At 47.4% G+C, this 13614-nt stretch overlaps 1 protein-coding gene across 1 annotated transcript; it reads left to right on the top strand.

The window, feature by feature from the left end:
- Positions 1–4045: 4045 nt before the first annotated feature.
- On the top strand, positions 4046–13506 carry LOC117042008 (E3 ubiquitin-protein ligase TRIM58-like). Its single transcript, XM_033141445.1, has 6 exons — positions 4046–4481; positions 6378–6473; positions 8171–8401; positions 10321–10343; positions 11848–11954; positions 12710–13506. The coding sequence occupies exons 1-6, from the start codon at positions 4107–4109 to the stop codon at positions 13318–13320; spliced, it is 1443 nt and encodes a 480-aa protein (XP_032997336.1). The 5' UTR covers positions 4046–4106; the 3' UTR covers positions 13321–13506.
- Positions 13507–13614: the final 108 nt, after the last annotated feature.

Here is a 13614-nt window from a genome sequence, read left to right as displayed (position 1 = left end):
CAGTTGTATCCTAACATGGACAGAAATCTGCCTCATGGTTTCAGGAACGATCCTGCAGAATGTGGTTGCAATCAGGTCACCCCTGGAAGGTCCAGTCGGCTGTCTTGATTCAAAATGGCATCCGATTGTATCCCGGCAGAGACAAAAACTTGCTCCTTCACAGGAATCCTCATTCAGTGTTTTGTTACAGTATCTTCACAGGCGTCCAAATGCACAACAAATTAGCAGCTTTCCAAAATACATAGTAGATTTAATTTATGACCCGTTTCCTTCTATGGTAAACCTCGTGGCGATGTGTGGAGGGTTTCTGTGCCAGGGCTGCTCAGACCCCTGGCCTGATCGGCTTCAAGAAGGTTGCCACCTGTGCCTTCAGACCATATTGCCAAGGGCACTTAACCTATGAGTCTTACTGCTAGGAGGAAACTCACGCGTGGGTTTTCACCATCAGACAAAAAATACAGTGGTACCTCGGTTCTCGAACGTAATCCATTCCGGAAGACCGTTCGACTTCCTTTTTTAAAAAAATAAGAATTTATTGGATTTTCGAAATAAAAATACACAAAATACAAACACTACACAAAATACACACAAACAAAACAATTAATTCCTCATCCTAACCTTCTTTGTCATCCTAAAATTGGGACTTCCTCACATCCTCTCTTTTGCGTTCATTTTTAATCTTCTTTAGTAACTTTGTAACATTGTAAAATCTACTTTTACATCTAATCTTAATCTTAATCTTACAATTATAATCAATATATCTTAAAACTTAAATCTTATTCTTATCAACATATCTCCCATCTAAAATCTTATTTTTATCAAATAAAACATCAAATTACACGACTTCCAAAACATTTGAGAACCGAGGCGCAAAGGGCAATGTGCAGAAAACTGGGGAAGAAATAACATATGCACGCAGCAGAAGCTGTTCAACTTCCGAGGCACGTTAAAAAATAGAAGCATTTACTTTCGGGTTTTCGGTGTTTTGAAAACTGAAACATTCAGCTTCCAAGACGCTGGAAAACCGAGGTACCACTGTACCTGCTAGCTTTGGATACAGACTTGAAGGGAAAACCTCCAGGTTTTTTTTCCCCATCAGAATTGGCACAGGCAGGGGAAAAGCCTGCCTGCCTGTGAGGTGTTGGCGCTCTTGTTGCTCCTGTATGCTGAGATCGTTGGTGCATCTATCATTTTATGGGGAACGGTGGGCCCTCCGGATGTTGTCGAACTACAACTCCCATCAGCCTCAGCGAGCACGGCCATTGGCCAGGGATGATGGGAGCTGTGGTTCAGCCATAACTGGGAAGGCCAGCAGTTCCCCACACCTGGTCTGCAGCCAAGTGCAGAGAAGCTGTGGCCTTGCAGATGTTGGGCTCCCAGCTTCCATCAGTCGGGATGGCTGAGGGTCTGTGAGTGCCTTGTCCTTGCTGTGTAAAGCAGAGGGTAGGTCACTGAACCAGCACTTTTCCTTTCCCATGGGAGAATGACGTAGCCTTGGGGGGGATTTCTCAGCTAAGCAGAAAATGAGAACTGATCATATGCTGGAATCCTAGAATTACGGAGTGTGAAGGGACCACCCCCTGGTTTTCTAGTCCAGCTTCCTGCAGTGCAGGATTATTATTATTATTATTATTATTGCCCAATGTGGGGCTCGAACCCATGACCCTGAGATTAACAGCCTCATGCTCTTAACAACTCAGCCATCCCAGCTTCCAAGAGGTGGCTTCTACCGATGAACGCTTGAGGAAGGATTTGAGCTGTACAAATGCAACATTTGCGAGTGAAACATGCAGGCAGATAAACTGAGACACACACACACACACACACACACACACACACACACATATAGTTTTTCAAATTACAAGTTTACAGTCACATGTCCAACTTGCAACATAAAAACAAGATTCCAAGGAATTTCTTAGACTTCCCTGCTCTCCTATGTGTGTCCTATTGTTAAATCATTTCCTCCTGCGCCTCTTATGATAATCCAAAATCTTTTACATCTCCATTGTGTCCAAAATTCACCATTAAACTACAAGTGATATTCCAATCCTCCTAACGATTTTAACTGTTTACAATGGTTTTTAAGATACATTTCCCCCATTCCTTATTAAAATTATGGTCTTCCTGATCTCTGATTCTTCCGGTCATTTTGGCCATTTCGGCGTATTCCATCGACTTGATCTGCCATTCTTCTCTGGTAGAGACTTTATCTCCTTTCCATCTCTTGAGATGGAAGCTGAGATTTCGACATGACAACACAATATATTACACCAGCAACCTTGTACCTGGGACTAAGAAAAAAATTCTTAGTCATTTCCATGAATACTAATGTTTCTGTATTCTAAGAACACAAGAAGAGCTGGCTGGATTAGGCCAATGGCCCATCTACCTGTAGGCCAGCACCCTGTTCTCATAGTTGCCTCCCAGATGCCTTTGGGAAACCACCAAGCAAGACCTGAGCACAAGACTCCTCTCCTATCCTGTGGTTTCCAGAAATTAATATTCAGAAGCTCTACCTCCTCTGACCATGGAGGTGCAGAGCATAGCCTTCGGGTTCGCCTTATCCATTCTTTATCTGTTAAGTTCCTCTGCATATTTATTCTAGGAGAGCAGAAGATAAAATTGTGGTGGTCAGGGATGATGGGAGTTGTAGTCCAACCAGGCTTGAGAGCAGTACATGTGAAAAGGATCTAGGAGTCTTGGTAGACCACAAACTTGACATGAGTCAACAGTGTGATGCAGCAGCTAAAAAAGCCAATGCAATTCTGGGCTGCATCAATAGGAGTATAGCATCTAGATCAAGGGAAGTAATAGTACCACTATATTCTGCTCTGGTCAGACCTCACCTGGAATACTGTGTCCAGTTCTGGGCACCACAGTTCAAGAAGGATACTGACAAGCTGGAACGTGTCCAGAGGAGGGCAACCAAAATGGTCAAAGGCCTGGAAACGATGCCTTATGAGGAACGGCTTAGAGAGCTGGGTATGTTTAGCCTGGAGAAGAGAAGGTTAAGGGGTGATATGATAGCCATGTTCAAATATATAAAAGGATGTCATATAGAGGAGGGAGAAAGGTTGTTTTCTGCTGCTCCAGAGAAGTGGACACGGAGCAATGGATTCAAACTACAAGAAAGAAGATTCCACCTAAACATTAGGAAGAACTTCCTGACAGTGAGAGCTGTTCGGCAGTGGAATTTACTGCCAAGGAGTGTGGTGGAGTCTCCTTCTTTGGAGGTCTTTAAGTGGAGGCTTGACAGCCATTTGTCAGGAATGCTTTGATGGTGTTTCCTGCTTGGCAGGGAGTTGGACTGGATGGCCCTTGTGGTCTCTTCCAACTCCATGATTCTATGAATATGGGGAAGGACACAGGTTCCCCATCCCTGGTCCGGACTGACGGGCAGCAGCTCCAAGGTTTCAGACAGCGAATCTTCCCTGCCATTTCTGCCTGGGTCGGATCTGGGGCCTTCTGCAAGCCTAGCTTGTGCTTTACTGTTTTCCTTCTGCCCAAGAGGGATATCCCTTGTGGGGGGAGATGGGAGACATGGCCATAAAAAGGGCATTAAATTTGCAGTGTAGACCTGCCCCAGACAAACAGAACCACAGTGGCATAAAACTCAGAGGTGCAATTTCACCGAGAAACAAGCAGTTGCCTGGTACCTGGTAGCAGAACGGCAACGAGATAAAGGGATTTTATGATGAAAGAACTCTCAGATAACACTGGGACTGGCTAATTATAACAGTGCCTACCTGGGAGGTGCCACAGCTGAGCTCCAGCAAGTTCTGGCTGAAAGAAAGCCCTGATAATAATCCTGGTTTGCTGTAGGTCTGTTATATTCTGGATTCTTGCTCCCAGGAACTTGTTATTGCGTGCCTGTAAATGTGTCAAATGCCACTCTGTGCTGACCTTTGCACAAAGGACTTGGGTCCACCTTTGGCATGCTTCCCTAGCAGTGCCTTTCTGCCACAAAGCGCTGCCTTGCCCGGGCACAGAGCCCGGCAGCGGCCAGCTGCAAGAAGAACCAGCAGCTGCGCTTTCGGTTCTGAAGGGATTCCTCGAGCGAGAGAAACGAAACCTAAGCATCCTGCGCTTCCTGGAGGGGAGAGATGGCTGACGCTCCTGCTTCGAAACCGGCCTTCAAGCCCAAACCCCGGAGGCCTGTCTGTGCCCTGTGCCAGGGGCCCTACAGAACTGCCGTGGCCGTCGCAGGACAGAAATTGTGCCGTTTCTGTTTTTCTCGCATGAAGAGGGAGGCCGCAGCCAGCGGGCCTTCCCCGAAGGCTGACGGGGAGGAGAAAGGAGAGCAGGAGAGAGGAACTGGGGAAGAGGAGGAATTTCAGAGTCTATGTGAGGAGCACCAAGAAGACCTGACATGGTTCTGCACGAAGGACAAGGCTCTCCTATGCGAGACCTGCAAGGCCTCAGAGGTTCACGCCTCTCACTCCGTGGTGCCTGTTGAAGATGCTGCCCAGGAATACCAGGTGGGTTCCCCCCCTTCCTTCCTACAGTCCCATTGCGTTCCTTTTCTTCCCTTCCCAGCCTGCCCTTCTGCAGTTGTAAATATCCGAGGCAGCAAATGCAAGATTAAAACTGAATGGAACGTCCAACTAAAACGAGAAAACCCCTCAGGAAATTCATAGAAGTTAGGGAATAAAGCTGCATTTTCCTTTCGGCTGTGCCGGCGTCTCTGGAGATGGTGTTCCAAGAACAGGGTGCCACCACAGGAAAGGCCCTGTCTCTAGTTGAACACCTGCCTAATAGTGCCTCGTCCGCTGGAAGCCTCTGAAACAGACCTTGAGGGGAAGGGGTGTAGCTCCGTGGCAGAGCATCTGCTTGGTTCCAGGTTTAATATAGGGCGTCTCCAGGTAGGGCTGGCAGACAGCCCTGTGTGAAAGCCTGGAGAGCTGCTGCTAGTTGGTTTAGTAGTAGTAGTAGTAGTAGTAGTAGTAATAATAATAATAATAATAATAATAATAATAATAATAATAATTTTTTATTTATACCCCGCCCTTCCCTGCCAAACCGGGCTCAGGGTGGCTAACACCAATAAAATCACAACAAAAACATAAAACAATTCATTAAAATACAGATTAAAATACAATTTAAAATTAAATCTAAACTGCAGCCTCATTTTTAAGTAGCCCACCAATCACACCAAAACTACGAAACATCAGGGTTAAACTGAAACCAACCCAAAGGCTAGGTGGAAAAGCTCCGTCTTGCAGGCCCTGCGGAAAGATGCCAAATCCCGCAGGGCCCTGGTCTCTTGTGCCAGACTGTTCCACCAAGTCGGAGCCAGTACTGAGAAGGCCCTGGCCCTAGTTGAAGCCAACCTAGCATCCATGTGGCTCGGGACCTCCAACAAATTATTATTTGAGGACCTTAAGGTCCTACCCGGGACATACCAGGAGAGGCGGTCCCTTAGGTATGAGGGTCCTAAGCCGCATAGGGCTTTAAAGGTCAAAACCAGCACCTTAAACCTGACCCTGTACTCCACCGGGAGCCAGTGCAGCTGGTAAAGCACTGGATGAATGTGGTCCTGCGGCAAAGACCCCGTGAGGAGCCTCGCCGCGGCATTCTGCACCCGCTGGAGTTTCTGGGTCAGCTTCAGGGGCAGCCCCGCGTAGAGCGAGTTACAATAATCAAGTCTGGAGGTGACCATCGCATGGATCACTGTGGCCAGATCAGGGCAGTGCGGACCAATGGTCTGACTCGTTTAATAGTGAGTGAGGTTATTAAATTCAGTTCTGGAGAATGCCAGCAGCTCAGGTCACCTTTAATGTATTCTTCACTGTTATAAGGTGCATTTGAGGGGAAAGGGTAGTATGTTGTGGTGGCAAAAATAACAGTGTTATCGCTCATACACACACACTCTCTCTCTCTCTCTCATAAGTCAGCCCAATTGAGTTCAGTGGGACTGACTCTCAGGTGCGTACATTTGGGTTTGTCACCTAAGAAGTAACACAAAGCAGCAAGTAGCTCTGGAGCAGTTCAGTTGCTCAGCTTGATGGGTGGAAATCTGCAAGTCACTTTGCCAATGCCAAACCAATGGGCTGAGTAGTTTGGTACCAACTGAGGCTGCATACACCAGACATTTAAGGTGCATGGGTTCCCCCAAAGAACCCTGGTGTGTTCAGGGTGCTGGGAGTTGTAGCCCTGTGGGGCAAAATACAGTTCCCATGCTTTTTGTGTAGGGGGTGTGTGCTTTTAAATGTATGGTGTGTACGCAGCCTTTGCCGAGCCACGAATTAAGCTGCCAGGGTTCTCTGGAAGCGGCGAACTGAGCTGAAAGTACTGAATAGAATTGGCTTGGGGGAAACCAAGGCGGAATGAACAAACCTGATTTGCTCGTAATCCTCTTCCCATTTTCCTGCCAGGGGAAGCTGCAGCGTGCCGTATCTTTGCTCACTCGACAACTGGAAGAGTCTTTGGAGCAGAAATACAAGGAAGGGAAGAAAACAGCTGCGTGGAAGGCAGGTGCCAAGTTTGCAAGACTCCAAAGATTTCGTCCTGCTGTAGGGCGCAGGTGGCACTGCCTGAAATCCTCCTCCTCCTCAGTCTCCATATCAATCTTTCCAGAACTGCTCGTGGAGCAGGAGGAGGAGGGTGGGGACAACACAAAAATTACTCGGCTCTGTCCTTGGTTGTAGTGCCACATACTTTTGGGCTCCCTGCCAGCCTCAATGAGCATCAGCCACCAAGGGGTACAGGCACACACCGGTTCCCTGAGGGCTTTTCTGAAAACAGACCCTTTGGAGGCAGCAGGCAGGGTGTTGTTAGAGCAATGCCAGATTACCAGATAGGCAGAGCAGACACCGGCCTAGGGGCCCCACAACAGTGGATCAAAATTATATTGCTTAATAAAATGGGTAAAATAAAAAAAATGTTAGCAGATAATTTGCGAGGGGGCCCCCGAGATTTCGAACACCTAGGGGGCCTCCACCAGGTTTAATTTGGCACTGCGTTAGAGAATGAGACAACTGCTTCAGTGTTGGCAGCCCTGTCCATAGGTAAAGGTCCCCTGGATGGTTAAGTCCAGTCAAAGGCGACTATGGGGTTGCGGCGCTCATCTCGCTTTTCAGGCCGAGGGAGCCGGCGTTTGTCCACAGGCAGCTTTCTGGGGCATGTGGCCAGCACGATTAAGCCGCATCTGGCGCAACGGAACACCAAAACCAGAGCAGCGCACGGAAACGCCGTTTACCACCACGCTGGAGCAGTACCTGTTTATCTACTTGCACTGGCGTGCTTTCAAACTGCTTAGGTTGGCAGGAGCAGGGACCAAGCAATGAATGGGAGCTCACCGCATCGCTGGGATTCGAACCGCTGACCTTCCAATCGGCAAGCCCAAGAGGCTCAGTGGTTTAGACCATAGCACCACCCGCGTCCCTGTCCACTGAGGGGCTGATAGGGCTGACTAGTGGATGCAGAAGAACCCACACAGCCCAGGCAGTTCTCCTTTGCAACTGGCCATCATAATCCTATCAGGGGCTATTAGCCACAATGGCTATGCTCTACCTCCAAGATACCAGTTGCTGGAAACCTCTCTTGTGCTCAGGTCCTGTATACAGGCTTCCCTCAGGCATCTGGTTGGCCACCGTGAGAGCAGGATGCTGGTCTAGGTGGGCTGTTGGCCTGATCCAGCAGCAGGCTCCTCTTATGTATATAATATTTATGGTTTTCAGTTTTATGCATTTCAGTAATTTTTCAATCATTCTAACATTTCAAAACTTGACTTCCTTCCGCCTCTTTCTGCAGTTCCTTAAATTTATTCTTAACATCTTCTGCATATGCAAATTAACTTAATTTGCTCATTTATTTATCTACTTTAAATATATACTCTTATAAAACTGCAGGTTATTACAGTGATCCTGCCAGTGTTATTATCTGTTTTCAGTTTGTTTGTAGATGTTCCATAAACTATTTCCATTCTTTTATAAATAGTTTGTTCTCTTGATTTTTTTATTTTATTTTTCCGGTAAGTTTCGTCATTTCTGCATATTCCGTAAGTTTTTGTACCCATTCTTCTTCTTCTTCTTCTTCTTCTTCTTCTTCTTCTTCTTCTTCTTCTTCTTCTTCTTCTTCTTCACTCTTCTGACGTTCTTAACCCTGGAGTCAAGAGCTGGAAGCGCTGCTGAATCTCTCTGTCTTCATCTTTCCTTTCCTGATGAAGGACAAGGTGCATAGTCAGAAGGAGCGGGTGGAGAACGAGTTTGCAAAGCTGTACAACTTCCTGGTTGAGGAAGAGGAGGAACTCTTGCAGAGGCTGAAGGCAGAGGAGAGGCAGACCCTGAAGAGGCTGCATATGAATTTAACCCAACTCTCAAAGCAAAACTCCTCGCTGAAGCAGCTGGTTAAGGAGATCAAGTCGAAGAGCCAGAAGGCACCTGCTGAACTTTTGAAGGTGAGATGAGGCATAGAGTCAGACTCGTAGAGTTGGCAGGGACCGCGAGGGTCATCTAGCCCAGTCCCCTGTATTGCAGGAATCTTTAGCCCAATGCGGGGCTCAAACCCACGACCCTGAGATTGAGAGTCTCATGATCTACCAATTGAGCTATGGAGGATATCTGGAAGTCAGCCCCACTGAAACCAATAGGGTTTGTGAGTAAATGTTGGGTTTCCTGCTTGTGTGAGTTCAACTAACTTTTAATTGTTGCCTCTTTTTTTCAGTTTGAAATGTATGTAACACACACACACACACACACACACACAACTTTTCAAGTTTATACATTTCACTAGTTTTATACATTTCACTAATTTTACACTCACGTTGACATTTCAAAACTTGACTTCCTTCCCCCTCTTTCTGCAGTTTCTTACATTTGTTTTTAATATCTTCTGCATATCCAGATTAACTTAATTTGCTCATTTATTCATCTTCTTTAAAAAAATATATACTCTTATAAACCTGCAGGCTGCTATAAGAATCCTGCCAGTGTTTTTATCTGTTTATGATTTATCTGTAAATATTCAATAAACAATTTCCATTCTTTTATTTAAAAAAAAAAGTTATATTGATTTCTTATTCTTCCGGTAAGTTTCGCCATTTCTGCATACGTATTCCATAAGCTTTTATATCCATTCTTCCTTTACTGGGACTTCTGCTTCTTTCCATTTTTGGGCAAGTAATGTTCTTGCTGCTGCAGTAGCATACATGAATAAGTTTTGATATATTTTAGGTAGTTCTGTCCCTATAATTCCCAAAAGAAAAGCTTCTGTTTTTTATTTTTACAAAGGTTATTTTAAACTTAATTGCTGCCTCTTATGGGGAAGGACTACACAACTCAGTGGCAGAGCACTTGCGTAGTAGTAGTAGTAGTAGTAGTAGTAGTAGTAGTAGTAATAGTGGTATAATAATATATGTATTCCCCATCCATCTGGCTGGGTTGCCCCAGCCACTCTGGGCAGCTTCCAGCAGAATATAAAAACACAACTAAACATCAAACATCGAAAACTTCGCAGTAGAGGATGTTTGAAGACTCAGGGGTTTATCCACACTTCCCTTTGCAGCGCTGCTTTCTCCTTGGAAATCCGATCTTTAGCGCTGAATCGGAACAAACAGCAATAGATTGCCATTTGTTCCTATTTAGCGCTAAAGAGCTAAATAGAAAGACCCCCTTCTGGGTTAAAGCAGCAGGGCAACTGGAAAACCGCTTGGATCCGTGCCTAGAAAGAGTGGGATAAGCACAAAACCACTCAGATCCTGGGACAAAGCAAAGTGTGAACAAGCCCTGAGTTCTGGATTCAAACTATTGGAGATCCCTGTAGGGAAACTCGCAACGTACCGCCCTTATCAGGAAGAACATGCACCGCGCCTACTGGGGTACCGCCCTTATCAGGAAGAACATGCACCGCGCCTACTGGGCGCGGTGAACACCGAGCGAGTTCTCATCAGATCCCCAATGCATCATCTGGAGAGTGGAGATGTTTTGTATAGTACATATTTATTTCCGTGTTAGGCATGATCATTTCTCTTGCTTAGTTTTAAGCTGTTAAATTAGATTGGCTTGTTTGTATTGGTTTACACAAACGTGAATAGCACAATTTGTGGGAAAGCGGCATGCAGATAAACAGATGACGTTGATGACTAGGGGACAAATAACAAACTGGTTCCTTTGGGCTTGTTGAATTCATCTTTAGCCAGGCCCATGGAGGAGACCGTGAAAACAAAGTGCATAGGCTATTTCAAAACTAGCAAGGCAGCAACACTGCATGTGGCTGATTTGAGAAAATAGAGGAGGTATACTTTTTAAAGCATTCAACCATTTTTTTTACAAAAAGAAAATAACCACTAATTTCTCTTTTCATTTTCCGGTGGTCCAGGATGTGGAGAATGTGTTAGCAAGGTAAGCTTGTCAGTTTGCTTTCCAGCAGAAATGCCACACAGTACAGTAATCATGCCACAAAGTCTTGCTTCTAGGTGTAGAATCTGAGCCCTTTCCTCCAACAGATTTACTTAAAGCACTTCTTTTTACTCCACTCTTTAGCTTTGAGAGCGGCTTACAATCATCCGCATTTGGACAGTCTCTGCCCTTAAGCTTACAATTTAAAAGACACGACACACAAGGAAAAAGGGATGGGGAGGGAAGAGGGGGCTGGAAACAGCAAAAGCTTAGGCACCAGTTCTTAAAGTTACATTTCTTATCATAAGCAGCGGGGATAGGAAACAGGTGATATTTGAGGGAGCCAAAAGCAGAAGGTCATTGAGCAGAGGCAATGCTTCTGTTCTCTCCCTCTGCTTTGCAGTCTGATGGCTTCCTAATTCTCAGCTCCCACCCGCTCCCCAGTAATTGTTTGGGGCAGGGCTGACATTGCGGATGCAGAAATCAGAAGGGACCTTTGTAGGGATTAGGGTCACCCTGTCAGCTCCTTGCCCACTCTCCCCCCCCCCCTCACTCCCATGAGTTTCTCAGCTTCGTCACCAAATACACCAGGTGTAGATAACCTGTGACCCTTCCGATGACTCCTATCAGTCCCAGCCATCATGCTCAATGATCAGGCACAGGGGCGTAGCAAGGGGGGGCAGGGGGGCGCTCCGACCCCGGGTTCCAGGGGAGGGGGGTGAAACTTTGGCCGGCCCCCCACCCCACCCCGCCGGGTGGGCCCCGAATGAGGGCATGCCGCCTTTTCCCCCTTCCAGCGGCTTTTTTTCTGCGCGAGGGGCGGGCCAGCGACCAGGGGGCGTCAAGCTTGTCACTGGCATGACGCCCCCTCCTCGCTGGCCCGCCCCTCGCGCAGAAAAAAAGCCGCTGGAAGGGGGAAAAGGGGAGGCAAAGCACACACCCCCAGCGGCTTTTTTCCGCGGGGGGTGGGCCAGCGAGGAGGGGGTGTTTTTATTAAAGTTTTTCGCAATACAGTTAAAATATAGGAAACTAATGTAAATTAAAAAACCAGAAATGAAAACAGCTACAAAGGGGGGGGGAGGGAGAAAGAGAAAGAAGCAGTAAGAAAGGAAAAGGAGGGAAAGGAAAATGTGGTGTTTTGAATTTACTTTAGACCAGGGATGGGGAACCTGTCACCCTCCAGATATTGCTGGACTCCAGCTCCCATCATGGCCAACCATCAGTTATGGGAGTCATAGTCCAACAATGTCTGGAGCCCACAGCAGAGGCGGTTTTAGGGTAGCATGGCCAGACTGGGTGTGGGCGTCACAACAATGGTGTCGATAGTGAAGGAAGGGGTGAAGTTTAGTGTCACACAGGGCGCCACTGAAATGGGAAAGCCCCGAGTCCACCGCTGCCCACGAGTTCCTCCTAATTACTTTAGAACACTCTCTGCGCCACCTCCCCATTAACCTCATAGTCAGGAAATGCATATATAAATGAAATGGATTATTATCCTTTTGTGTAGGGCGGAAAACGTGACCCTGTTCGAGCCGCAAGTCGTTCCTACTGAACTGAAGAACGTTTACAACATTCCTTGCCTTGACATTATTCAGATCTTAACAAAATTCAAAGGTACGCTCACACCAGTGCTTGGATTTTCACTCAACATACATTCCCATTTGCTTTCGTGAAAGGATGGGGGAATCGATGGGCCTCCAGATGGACTACAACTTCCATCATCCCTGATGGCATTGGGGGCGGGGGGAAGGGGGGCAGCTGTAGTGTAGACAAAACTGAACTAGATGGGCTAAATCAGATTCCCCCCCCCAACCTGGTGCCATGCAGATGCCCAGCATAGCCAATGACCAGGGATAAATGGTATGGCACAGGACGTTAGCCAGTGCAGTGTAGTGTCCAGAGTGTCCAACTAGGTCCTGGGAGACCAGGGTTCTTGTCCGCAGACAGCTTCCAGGTCATGTGGGCAGCATGACTAAGCCGCTTCTGGCAAACCAGAGCAGCACACGGAAACACCGTTTACCTTCCCGCCGGAGCGGTACCTATTTATCTACTTGCACTTTGATGTGCTTTCGAACTGCAGGAGCAGGGACTGAGCAATGGGAGCTCACCCCATCGCGGGGATTCAAACTGCCGACCTTCTGATCAGCAATCCCTAGGCTCTGTGGTTTTACCCACAGCACCACCCGCATCCCTAAATAAATATATAGAGGAAGCAAGTCTAAACAGCAGATGGAGGGCACCAGGTTTGGGGCTGGACTAGAGGACCCCCTAGGATAGTTTCCAGCAGTTCTCGTTACGGGTTTTGTGCCTGTCCCCTGTCCACTACCCCTTTTCCTATCTCTATCTCTCTCTCTCTGACCATCCTCTAGTGGACGTGTCTCTGGATCCAGCCACAGCGCATCCAAGTCTTCTGCTCTCCAGAGACAGGAAACGTGTGGAATACAGAGGATCCTGGCAGCTGCGGCCTCCAGATGACGACAACAACACAGAGAGATTTGACACTTATGTCCTCGTTCTGGGCTCCGAGGCGTTCACCTCCGGGAGGCACTACTGGGAGGTCGAAGTGGGAGACAGCCCAGAATGGGACCTGGGGGTTTGTAGGGAAACGGTGAGCAGGAAAGGGCAGCGAATCATTTTCTCCCCCATAAGTGGGTACTGGAGGCTGTGGCTTCGGAAGGGAGGCCAGTACAAGGCCTTGATTTCCTGCCCTACGCTGCTCCCCGTGAACACAAGGCCAAAGCGGGTGGGAGTTTTCCTGGACTATTCCGAAGGGGAGGTTTCCTTTTACAATGTGACTGAGAGGACCCACATCTACACATACATCGGGACCTTCTGTGGCCCCCTGCGGCCCTTCTTCAGCCCCAGCCGCCAACAGAATGAGGCAAATGGGGCCCACCCCTTGCTGATCCGTCCTGGCCCAAAAGGCAACACTACCAGAAGTAAGGAGGAGCAAAAAACGGCTACCTCTGCACTAAACTAGAGCTTCTCCCAACCCGTGTCATTCATGTTGATTCAAACAGTAAAAGGTAGCCATTGTCCTGCTTGCCAGCTGCCCCCCCCCCAACATCCCCTCCTGTCTTCACCTCTATCCTGATTGACAGGTAGGCTGCCCCACTGTTGCATGGTCTTGCAGCCCCCCTAATTATCGTCCCTCGCTTTTGATATGGGAAACAAAATAAAAAAAAATAAAAAAAATCCTTCCAGTAGCACCTTAAGAGACCAACTAAGTTTGTTCTTGGTGTGAGCTTTCGTGTATCTGAAGAAGTGTGCATGC

Source organism: Lacerta agilis, chromosome 2 (genome assembly GCF_009819535.1).
Source record: "Lacerta agilis isolate rLacAgi1 chromosome 2, rLacAgi1.pri, whole genome shotgun sequence".
Lineage (NCBI taxonomy): Eukaryota > Metazoa > Chordata > Lepidosauria > Squamata > Lacertidae > Lacerta > Lacerta agilis.
The sequence above is the reverse complement of the archived record's forward strand: the minus strand, read 5'-3'. Positions and strand labels throughout refer to the sequence as shown.

Bases quoted from the DNA above. Each gene is read 5' to 3' on its own strand.
- LOC117042008 (XM_033141445.1), top strand. From the start codon at position 4,107: ATGGCTGACGCTCCTGCTTCGAAACCGGCCTTCAAGCCCAAACCCCGG. The intron at 4,482-6,377 runs GTGGGTTCCCCC...TTTTCCTGCCAG, and splicing joins ATGCTGCCCAGGAATACCAG to GGGAAGCTGCAGCGTGCCGT. The intron at 6,474-8,170 runs GCAGGTGCCAAG...TTCCTGATGAAG, and splicing joins AGAAAACAGCTGCGTGGAAG to GACAAGGTGCATAGTCAGAA.